The sequence below is a fragment of the Arvicola amphibius genome, chromosome X (genome assembly GCF_903992535.2).
Source record: "Arvicola amphibius chromosome X, mArvAmp1.2, whole genome shotgun sequence".
NCBI classification, from domain to species: domain Eukaryota; kingdom Metazoa; phylum Chordata; class Mammalia; order Rodentia; family Cricetidae; genus Arvicola; species Arvicola amphibius.
The window spans coordinates 105,868,049-105,880,843 of record NC_052065.1 but is presented as its reverse complement, the minus strand read 5'-3'; the positions used below and the strand labels follow the sequence as shown (position 1 = coordinate 105,880,843).

Genomic DNA, 12,795 nt, shown 5'->3' with positions numbered 1-12,795 from the left:
GCTCCAAAAACTGTAATTTCAAAAGAAAGGATGATGGGAAATAGTAAGTGATTTCTCAATTAATCTTATCTACTGCTGATTATTTCATGGTCTAAGGACCTAGAGCGGTAGAGAAATAGAACTTTATTCACAATAAAACCTTATGTAGTAAATTCAGAAACCTAAATGTGTGACATGACAGAAAAACAGTCCTTCAAAGTGTCCTGCTACTTGAATACAATTTTCAAAGTACGTATGCACTTTCCCTTCATAAGGCAAATCTTTTCTGAACTATTAGAAGGTACTTTCCTTTTCAAGTGATTTTATAATAAATAGCATGGCAATGGCCACTATTCCTCCAACTGTTTTCTCTCCTCCCTCCCTCCCTTCCTTCCCTCTCTCTTCTCTCCTCTCTCCGTCTCTTTCTCCTTTCTTCTCTCTCCCTCCCTCCTTTCCTCCCCCCTCTCTCTCCATTCTTGAAATACAACACAATTGATTTTCATATTGAGGCTACAGTGACAACTCAGATCTTTGCTTCCTTTTATTTTTGGCCGTATCTGAAAATGAGATATTTATACATCTGTCATTTCATGTTGACTCATACATGTGCTTTGTTCCATGTCTGTGAGTGTGCCTGAATCACTGTTTCCTGTCTGCCTGGGATGAGATCTGCCCTTTTATTGATGCACCTGATTGTGTAGAGTGGTTCATACTTGTGTTTTTCCGCAGACAACTGTGGTGAAAGGAGTTCCTATTATTAGGAACTGTCAATATTCAAGTTTAGTGTCATCAGTAATAGCTTAAGTACCTGGTCTCCAGTGGTATGTTGCTGTTCAAGACCCAGCTGTTATGCAGATGAACTGAATCCTGTGTGCTGGTTGGAGGAGCAGGAGCAGCTGGGCTGGGCTGACTGCGGGTAGTCATTGATCTTCTTTGAAGAGAGTCCACTGTGGGAGGCTGCTTCCTGGCACAGGTGCAGGCATGTGGAGGAGGAGGTGGTGGTGGGAGGGGTCTGAAGGTGAACTGGTTGTGTGGGCTGCTTTGCATGTCTAAATGGAAGAGAAGAAAAACAGCAAATAAAGACTTACTCTCCTACTCTGAGAACACAGCATGACAGACTTACTAGGATTTCAGATAATATAACCTGTGAGGAGGGGGGAAGGAATTTGAAGTTCAGTCTATCTGTAAAAAAAATGTCACTTAACTTACAAAAGCACGTGCAGCAAGCTTATGAAATGTAAAACATTCACGGTTGCATTTACATGTAAATTCTTCAGGAATATACCAGCTAAAAGTAATGAATCCGCCTCACACAATTTGTCATAGTTTTTGCTACTGAACAAATAAATCATCAACGAGATATAAGACTACAAAACAGAAGTGAGCTGATTTCCATCAGTTGCAAAAAATAAAACATCTCACTTCAGAAAATACCAGTGAGAGGCACAAATTCGTTGCGAGGAAAATCATTCAGCACTTCAAATAAAAATATAAGGCCACCTTCTGACTTACCTCAGGAAAGGATGCTAGCCTGCCTACACAGAAGTAAATCCATACTTCAGAAAAATAGCTCACAAGTGTGTACCTCAACTGCATGAAACTAATCTCTACACCAGTCCAACACCACAGAGTGCTACTTGTAAAAGGCAGGCTAAAGGGACATTGTTCTGGTTACTCTAAGCATTTCCACAGCCATGCAGAGCAAAGCCTGCACACCTTGCCTTTTTTAACATCATTTTAGGAGTCCTGCCAAGTTAGCAGTAGGTTAGGCAACAGTGGGGAAACTTTTTTCCTGCTTGTTTGCACAGGGGGCAAATAGGGACAGCAGTCCTCAGACTCCCGATGTTGCTATTGTTGGGTCTTTTTCCACTGCTGTACTCGCAGGCACGTATCAAAACAGTTAGTTAGGATCTGGCCCAGGAGAAATACCCCAATTAAGGCCCTTTGAAAAGAAATCACTATTGTTGCAGATAGCCACCTCTCTTCCACAGGAGAAGCATAATAGGCATCAAGTGATTGCTTGTAACACCAGCACGTTCTGGATAAACTTTGTAGACAGCACGGCTTTGTCCCACCTCCCCAATGACAGAGTTGGAAAGCAGAAAAATGCCAGAGGCTTTCGATGTCTAACAGAGGGCTCAGCTGGTGTGTTCTGAGGCCCACTTTGCAGTTAATGATCAGAGGGAAAAATTACTTCTTTCAGTCTTTTCACTTCAGACATGAATTTTAAAGACACTGGCTTGCTTTTCAAATGAAAAAAAAAAAAAAAAACACCAAAAACCATGACATTACTCTCTCAGGAACAAAGACCATGATAAATTATTGGCTGGATTTTTCTAGTACAGGTGGTTCCCCCTTTAAATAAACTCGATTTATTGTTTGCAGAATTTCCTTCAAATGCTTGTAAATAGCATATTATGAATAGTGATAAAACCATATTTAATTAAAAATGCAACTATAACACTTCTGCTGTAGGTAGAATTGCGAAGTAAATCACCTTTAAAATATATGTATATGTTGCTACATGTATGTACACTTACAATTAAATATGTATATTTTAGTGATATACATATGTGCGTTAATCAATTTTACTATTTATTTTTATTCTAGTATTTCATATGCAGAGACTTTCTAATGTTAATATTTTTAAATGTTTTCACAGTATTGGAATGTTGTTCTTAGTAGACTGTATGCAAACCTTAACCCTTATGAAATGCAAATGATCTCAGATTTGTTCTTCTTCTTTTTCTTTTACCCCAGGAAAAAGACAGGGAATGCACTTGTTCCCTCCAAGTGAAGCAATTTAATCCTTGGGCTCTGTGAAATGGGATTTCCCAACATTAAACAGTAATGAAAAATACATTAGTGTTCAGTGTCATGAGCACTGGAGCACTAATTCCAGCAGCTTTGGAGTATCATGCACTTACTTCCAAATGCTTTTGGCAGTCCAGTGTCCAAGAAAAAGATGCAAAATGGGTGGTGGGGTGGGGAGATGGTTACACAAATAGCAATATCCAGACATACTTTTTCTAAAGCCTTTCTGAAAGTAAAGTAAGTTTTTGGATGGCAAGGTCTAATTCACATAATATACTTAGAAATGAACCAATTTCAGGTCTAAGGTCCCAAAATAACTTGGTAAAATAATCTCTCAGTGGGGAAATTTCTTCAAACTGTAGATCTAAGGTATTTTAGTTGTGGCAGAGTTATTGGTAGGAGTATATGCTGTAAAAGCAGCACTTACTTTTTCTCCAAAAGGTAAGTGAGAAAGAAAGCAGCATGCATCTTCCCCTACCCATTTTGCAGACAATGTTTAATATGAATCATTGCTAGATAAAATTTTCGACAAAAGTTACAGTATGTCTACTTGGATGTATTGTTTCTTACATTTCATTAGTGAGTTCTGCTACAAGGTATTGCATTCATTTCTAAAATTCATGATACTATGAAAATCACATATGTGAGAAAATATGAAAAATTATGTTGGAGAATGTGATGGCTAGTGATGATTATCAGCTTGACAAGTTCTAGAATTGTGGAAAAGACAAGCCAGTGGACAATTGTACAGAGTTGTCTATATTAGTTATTAAGTAAAGAACCACCCCAGCTGTAGGTGGCACCATTTCCTAGACTGACTGTATTTAATGAAAAGGTAGAAGGGAGTTGTGCTAAATTATTCATTTTTCTATAATTCTTGCATGTAGAAGCAATGTGCCCAGCCACCTTCTACTTGTTCTGCTATGCCTTCCTTGTCATGTTAAGATCCTGTGTCCTCGGACCTATAAGACAGAACAATCTCTTCCTAAGTTGTTTCTGTTCTGTATTTTGTCATGTTAACAGAAGAACTAGTACTGAGTGCAATACCCCCCTAAGAGAAAAACTAGTGACATATTAAAGAAGGTGCTTAGTAAGAGTGGTAGTATAGTTTTAAAATAATTTATTTTTATTTTATGTGCATTGGTGTTTTGCCAGCATGTATGTCTGTCTGTATGAGGGTGTCAGATCTTGAGTAACAGACAGTTGTGAGATGATATGTGGACACTGGGAATTCAACCAGGTCCTCGCAAAGAGCAGTCATTGCTCTCTACCTTTTAAAACATTCATATACATGAATGCCAAACAAAGTGTGACATTTCGCTTTCAAAAATATTTGAAATCTGCTTTTGAAAATGGGCATTGGAAGGTTGTAAAGAATGAGATATTAGAAAATATTAGGAGGGTTATTTGACTAGGACAGTATTTTTAATGCCAGATGTGCATAGACAAACTTTTTAACACACATGGTCAGTTGGTGTGTGTAATCATATGTCCATCTTGTGTATTTTTATGTGTTATTCAGCTGTATGCACTATTGTTCATTCATCTAGTGCTTATTACTAAAAGGTGGGAAACAAAAATTTTGCCATACATTTAAACTGTTCTAAAGCTTCCAATAACAAGGGAACAAATTAATATTTTCAAAACAAATGGAACATTATTAATTGTACATGAAAAGTAACTTTCTTCTGATGTTAAAATAAATATTGCCAGTATTAAAATTATGTCAACTTTATTGCTGCTTTTAAAAATTTAACCAAAGTAGAAACATGATCATTTTTACAATATTTATATATCAAACTGATCACTCTTTACTTTAGTAATACTGTGATAATGATCTCTCCAATATATTTTTACCCAAATATATCATGCTGTGTATGTTGGAAAAGAGGATAGATAAATTCCTATAAGTTTAGAGAATGTCACAATGAGTCAGAAACTGTATTTTTATTTCCTGAACTGAGTCTATGTTTCAAGGGGTAGTTACACAATATTCTATCTGCAATGCTGAAAAAAAGAAAATAAATTTATGAAGAATGTTGGTCTTTCTTTCAATTCTTGTTGTGGTAAAACATGACCCAATGTGTTATAGTTTAAGCATACATATTATCTTTTACTAAATGAATTTTCATACATTTGATTGGGGAAATACTAGTGAATTTCCTTAAGGGTTATTGGCCTATGCTCTAACACATAGAATTATGCAATGTACAGTGTGTTTAAAATTGCCTTTGTAAGATCAGATAAAAATACTGAAATTCTGAAACAAGTAGACACCAAAGATTTTGAGTAATAGATTATCGACATGTTCATATTTAAAGTCTAACCACCTTGATAATTCTTTTGAGGCAGTATTGATAAATTCTTATAAAGACTGTCATAATGTACATGTGCAAAGAACATCACATCAAGGACTATTGCCATAACAACTTTTGTCGGGTCTCTCAAGACTAATTATAAGGCTATGCTTCTTGGTGTTCCTTTCTGAGCAGGTTGGGAAGGAACTGAAAGGAAATGGACTTCAATGAAGGGGAGGTTTATTATTAGTATTAACCATTACTACTAATTCCAAACATCTATGTCTACTTTATAGGATTAAATCACTTACTTATCACAATGAGTTGTTATAATCTGTGAGGAGGTAGTTCATAAATTTGAATGTTAGGGCTATCTATTAACTTCATAGTGATCGCTGATCAATAAGTTAATCTTAAGTATATCTGTCAATGGACACTTGTGGTTTCAAACTTACAATTTACTGTTAGTGGCTCAAAGATTGAAAAGATGAAAAATTTGGTTTTCTGAAGGAAAGAGAGTAAACAAGCATAGTTTATCCCTTCCCCAGTTGGAACAATAATTCTTTAATATAAATGCAACTATAATTTTGTCTTTATACATTATTTTTATTTTATGTATATTGGTATCTCTCCTGGATGTACATCTGTGCACCATTTGTGTGCCTGGTGCCTACAGCAAAAAGAAGAGAGCGTCAGATCCTTTGGAACTGAAGTGACAGATAGTTGTGAGCAACCATGTGGCAATAGAAACTAAACATGGGTCCTCTGAAACACATCTTAACTGCCAAATTATCTCTCCAGTCCCTGTTGTACCTATAGTTTTTATTAAAATCAGATTTGCCTATTTAGTAAACCAATATTTGGGGAAGAAAAATAAAATGTATTTAAGAGCTGACCTAAGACATGTCAAAGTGGATGAGTAGAAGTCCAGGAGGCTTTAACTTAACAAATATAAAGAAGTACACAAAACAACTAAAGAAAGTAACAGACCATAAATTTGAAGGAGCAGGTATGGGATGGTTCAGAGAGAGAAAAGAGAAGGGAGAAATATAATTGTATTTTAATTTCAAAAAATGCTAATGTTTATTTATGTGTATTGACATGTGTATGATGCAGATGCATACAACATCAGAAAGAGACAGTAGGAAGAAAGAGAAGAACTCACAATTGAGCAGATAACTGGAAGGTGTCACAGAATCTCTTGGCATAGGCTACCAATAAATTACAATGAGTTCAATTCGGTTCAGAATTGGCAAACTCTCCATGCTCCCACAGCTCTCTGACACCATTACCTGACTTTGAGATTGTAAAGCATACCTCTTTGAAGACTCTGGATGAGCCTTTCATTAAACAATCAAGTAAGATAATATTCATTGCTAATTTTTGTTAGTTAGTTGTGTGTGGGTCTTTGTCAAAATCACCAGAAGTGAAGGTCAGTGTTGAAATACCTCCCATCATCTGAAATGATTATGTTGAAACTTGGATTTGTACTCTAGGCTTTCTTGTGCTTACCTTCAAAGCAAGAGATCAGCCTCCAGAAAGTCTAGTTTCTAAGTCTCATTCAGCTCCTTTCCTGTTGTCTGACAGGCTTAACAAGGAAAACGTCAGTGAAAACTCCACAAAGCAGCATGCCTCCAGTTCAATTTTCCCTGCCTTTGTTGTGTTGTGCACTGGACTGCCTTTACATAGTGAAATTACCCAATATTAAGCATAATAGTCAATATTTCTGCCTATACGTAGCTTGTTAGCTAAGTCAATCAACTCTCCAATTCAGATGAAGAGGAGGGAAGTAGGACTTTACAAACAAGAGAAAGGAGAGAGCTCTAGTAGTAAATGTTATGCTTAAATTACCAAAGCAGTGAAATTACATAATTTTCTTGGTTGTAAAAATATAGACTATATCTTTGCTTATATTTTCAGACTAATTTGACAATTTAAAGATTTATTTTAGTGTGTATGTGTTTGTATGTGAGTATGTGTGTGTGCATGTGTGTATGTGGAAATGTGTATATATGGAACAGGGTAAAACATTGTTTCAGGTTGAAAGGTGTCTGATGTGGACCTTAAGAGCCACAAGTATTCTTTTTGTTTGTTTGTTTGTTTGTTTTGTTTTTTTCATTTCTTTTTACTGTAAAGAAAATATTTCCTAAAACTTTTATCAGAATGCTCCCTAGTATGTGACCATCCCAGACCAACAGTAGAAAATACAAATATATGAATGAATTGCCATAACTGGGTTAGACAAACATTGATTCCTTTTTGCCACTAAGCTATCTTTCCCAAGATCAAGAAACCCATCTGATATCTGATATCTGAATAAAACCAAATTGTAGAAACACACAGGAAGTGAGAGAAGTGTTGTTCACTTAACTTTCTGTACTTGCCAAAGGGCACCCACCATTCTCACTTTCCCTGTAGTAACTGCTAGAAGACTTGGCTGCTGAGCCTTCACATCATTCCTCCAAACTGACAATTATATATGCTTTTTAGACATTTTTTGTTTTTATTGTAATATTTCTTCCCTCCTTCCAAGCCTTCTTATTATTTTTCTCTTTCAAATTCATGCCATCCTTTTATTTTAACTGTTGTTACTTGCATATGTATAACTAAATATAATCTGCCCAATTTATGAAATATTACTCGTATGTATGCTTTCAGGGCTGATCATTTAGTGTCGGATAACCAATTGGCATGCTTTTCCTGGAGAAGACTATTTCTCCAACTCGCAGCTCTCCTCAGTTTCCTGTAGTTCTCTGTGTAGGGCTGAAGCCTCTTGGGGTTCACTTGTCTATTTCAGCATGTCCACTGGAGCCAAACTATGTGTTCCCATAGTAAATTATCCTTAATGTAAGTAGAATGGTAAAGAACCATGATTTATTGTATAGTTTGGGATTTCAAATGTCTTTGTATATTAACATATGAAACTAACAATTAAAATAAGTGGTGGAGTGTTAGTAGAAATTCTATCATCCAGTATATACCAGAAAACATGACATAGATAATTGTCATGTTTTACCTTATGATGACATTGATCCTTTGGATTCTACTTTTAGCTAGTGAAGTACACCATAAAGAAAATACAAAAGTTATCTCTGGGATTCCATCTTACACCTGTAAGAATGGCCAAGATGAAAAACACTGGTGACAGGTTCTGCTGGAGAGGATGTGAGGTAAAGGAACACTTCTGCATTGCTGGTGGGAGTGCAAACTGGTACAGCCCCTTTTGATATCAGTATGAAGATTTCTCAAAAGAATAGAAAACAACCTTACTCAAGACACAGCAATACCACTTTTGGGTATATACCCAAAGGATGCTCAATTGTACCACAGGGACATGTGTTCAACTATGTTCTGGGCAGCATTGTTTGTCATAGCCAGAACCTGGAAACAACCTATATGCCCCTCTACTGAAGAATGGATAAGGGAAATATGGTACCTTTATACAGTGAAGTACTACATTGCAGAAAAAAAAACCAAAAACCAAAAAACAAAAAAAAACATGACATCTTGAAATTTGCAGGCAAATGGACAGAGCTAGAAAACATCATATTGAGTGAGGTAACCCAGACCCAGAAAGACAAATATTATATGTACTCACTCATAAGTGGCTTTTAGACACAAAGCAAAGAAAACCATCCTACAATTCACAATCCCAGAGAGCCTAGACAATTAGAACCCCAAGAGAGATATACATGGATCTAATCTACATGGGAAGTAGAAAAAGACAAGATCTTCTGAGTAAATTCAGAACATGGAGACCACGGGAGAGGGTTGAAGGGGAAGGAAGAGAAAGGGAGAGGAACAGAGAAAAATGACTCAATATAATAAAATAAAATACCAGCAAAAATTATCTCTGGATGTTTAATATTTACTTTACACTGAAGCTAAAGTTACATGTAGGTATATAAGTTATTTTCAATACCCAAGTTCATTATTTATTGAAAAGCAATTAATGGAAAATCCTGGATTACTTGTCAGTGAATCGTTTAATACATTAATAACAGATATTCTAGAATTTTATGGTTTTCATTTTCAGGGCTTCATTTATATTGCACTGTTATAAATGGTCATCTTATATTTGCTCAAAAAGCAATGCATAAAAATTACTGCACTGTTGTTTGTTAAAATGGAATTTAGAACATTAAAGCACAAATCAAGAACTTTGGTTCTACTTTGCCTAACCCCAGAGTGTCAAGTAAATATTGCAAAGGGAAGAAATGAATTCATGGTGCAGGTGTGTCTGTGGCTCTGTCTTACTTTCTCTGTACTCCATTTCTAAACTTTTAAGAAAAACATTTTAAGCTATCATATGTTAATTAATGAGGGCATAGTGTATTAATAGTTACTGAAAGAAAAACAACATAAGTTATAATAACAAAAAGATGAGCTTCAAGAATATTAACGAAATACAGAGACCAGGGAAGACTAGAGAAGATTTTATTTTTACACAAACTCCTTAAAAGCTGAAAGCAAATATTCTTGTTATAAATTCCATTCCCAACCATCCATGCTTGTCTATTTGGTGAGAGAAGTATTCCTGTACTCTACAGTTATACCTTAAATGCAATTTTAGGGACAGAGGGAACATGTTAACAATAGTAAATGGAGTTGTGTAGAGGAATTCAGGCATGGAATAGGCTCCCATTCTGCATAATTGGAACATAGGGCACCGTTATAACAATATACATAAGATCTTATTGGAAGGCCTTGCTGCTCAGAGGTCACAGTCTATCATGGCCTGGAAGCTTTTTCCAAAGCTCTACAAAGTGGGAACTCCCTCTCCAGTGAGACTTCCTGCTCTCTACCTGCTCTGATCTGGAAAATATCCCTGGGCCCAGGAGGACTGATCTTATTGAAACACCGTCTCTATGCTTGTAGGCCGGATTTATCTTTAGCTGGACCATTGGCACAGATACCTGCTCCCCTACTGAAATATAACTAAGACTTATACTAGGAGCTTTGATATAGGAGCTTACTGCCACATACGAAGCCTTATGACAAGACCATGCCACTTAATGCAAATTAGGGTTTGACCCCAGGCTCTCCAATCCTATATATTTCCTATACTTTGGAATAAAGCTGAGCTGATTCATCAAAGTCTTGGAGAGCTGTCTCTGTTGTACCCACAAACTGACTGAGTCCTGTTCCTTGTTTCTGTTCTCTATTCCCTTGTAGACCAATGCAGCCAATTATCCCCAGTAAGAATCAGAGCCACAAGATCTGAAAGAATAATTCGCTTCACTGATTAAATGAAACACACACACACACACACACACACACACACACACACACACACACACTCCCCACCCAATGGGCAAGATTATTTTTATTCTGATTCTTGGCAACATTATTTTATACCAATATTGTGTGATTTCTTGTTACAAGAGAGATCTGAAATTCACAAATAATTTATGGATTTAAGAAGGATAAATGAAAATAAATTGAAGGAAACTCCTCTAATACTGGAATTATCAGCTACATTTGAATTTGACTTCTTGAGAGGGAAATGGTTGGATAGGCTAGTGAAGGGACATAGGCAAAATACTGAACTTCTAAACTATTTTAATAGCTGATTTCCTTATCCATATGTTCATAAAATGATACTACACACACACTGGGCTTAATGAAGGCATGTTCACTCCTGTTTCTTCTCTAAAAATTTGCAAAAATCATCAGAAAAATCATCCATCATGATCAAGTTGGCTTTATCCCAGAGATGCAGGGATGGTTCAACATATGAAAATCTGTCAATGTAATCCATCAGATAAACAAACTGAGTAATAAAAACCAAATGATCATCTCAATAGATGCTGAAAAACCATTTCAAACATGTTGAAAATACAACATCCCTTCATGATAAAGGTCTTGGAGAGAGCAGGGGTACAAGGAGCATACCTAAACATAATAAAGGCAATATACAGCAAGCCAACAGTCAACATCAAACTAAATGAAGAGAAACTCCCAGCGATCCCACTGAAATCAGGAACAAGACAAGGTTGTCCACTCTCTCCATATCTATTGAACATATATCTGTATGCATGTATATCTGTATGAGAGTGTCAGGTATCCTGGAGCTAGAGTTACAGACAGTTGTGAGCCACCATGTGGGTGCTGGGAATTGAACCCGGGCCTAATCTGGAAGAGCAGTTAGTGCTCTTAACCACTGAGCCATCTCTCCAGCCCAAATATTTATTGATGTGCATTGAGGTTTTGCTTGAACTCTCCATATCTATTCAATATACTTCTTGAGGCCTTAGCTAGAGCAATAAAACACCAAAAGGAGATCAAGAAGATAAAAATCAGAAAAGAAGAAATCAAACTCTCACTATTTACTGATGATATGATAGTGTATATAAGTGACCCCAAAAATTCTACCAAGGAACTTCTACAACTCATAAACACTTTCAGTAATGTAGCAGGATGCAATAATAACTCAAAAAAATCAGTAGCCCTCCTTTACACAGATGATAAATGGGCTAAGAAAGAAACCAGGGAAATACTACCCTTTACAATAGCCACAAATAGCATAAAATGTCTCGGAGTAACTCTAACCAAACAAGAAGACATGTATGACAAGAATTTTACATCTTTGAAGAAAGAAATCTATCCAGGAAATGGAAAGCTCTTTCATACTCTTGGATAGTTAGAAATGGCAATCTTACCAAAAGCAATCTACAGATTCAACACAATTCCCATCAAAATCCCAGTACAAATTTTCACAGATCTCTAAAGAACAATATTCAACTTCATATGGAAAAGCAAAAAACTCAGGCTAGCCAAAACAATCCTGTACAATAAAGGAACTTCTGGAGGCATCACATTCCCTGACTTCACATTCTCTGAGCTACAGTACTGAAAACAGCCTGGTATTGGCATAAAAACAGACAGGAGAACCAATGGAATCAAATCAAAGACTCAGATATTAATTTGGACACCTATGAATACCTGATTTTTGACAAAGAAGCAAAAAAATATCAAATGGAAAAAAGAAAGTATATTTGACAAATAGTGCTGACATAACTGGATATCACCATGTAGAAGAATGAAAATAGACCCATATTTATCACCATGCACAAAACTCAAGTCCAAATGGATCAAAGATATTAACATAAATCCAACTACACTGAACCTCGTAACAGAGAAAGTGGGAAGTAGTCGTGAACACACTGACACAGGAGAACACTTCCTAAAGATAACCCCAGTAGCACAGACACTCAGAGAAACAATTAATAAACAGAATCTCCTGAAACTGAAAAGCTTCTGTAGAGCAAAGGACATGGTCAAGAATACAAAACGGCAGACTACAAAATGGGAACATATCTTCAACAACCCCACATCAGGCAGAGGGCTGATCTCCAAAATATACAAAAAAGTCAAGAAATTAGTCATCAAAAGAAGAAATAATTCAATAAAAATTGGAGAACAGACCTAAATAGAGATCTCTCAACAGAGGAATCTAAAATGGCTGAAAGACACTTAAGGAAATTCTCAACTTCCTTAGCCATCAGAGAAATGCAAATCAAAACAACTCTGAGAATCCAGCTTACACCTATAAGAATGGCCAAGGTCAAAAATACTGATGACAACTTCTGCTGGAGAGGATGTGGGGTAAAGGGAACACTCCTGCAATTGCTGGTGGGAGTGCAAACTGGTACAGCTCCTTTGGATATTAGTATGGCAATTTCTCAGAAAGTTAGATATCAGC

General features: G+C 36.3%; 1 protein-coding gene across 3 annotated transcripts in view; it reads right to left on the bottom strand.

The window, feature by feature from the left end:
• The window catches only part of Tenm1 (teneurin transmembrane protein 1), a 572,293-nt gene that overhangs the window by 368,320 nt on the left and 191,178 nt on the right, over nt 1–12,795 (bottom strand). For all 3 annotated transcript variants that reach the window (XM_038316304.1, XM_038316305.1, XM_038316306.1), the window contains exon 4: nt 788–1,028. In XM_038316304.1, the coding sequence (XP_038172232.1) occupies nt 788–1,028 (241 nt within the window). The remainder of the gene's footprint in view (nt 1–787; nt 1,029–12,795) is intronic.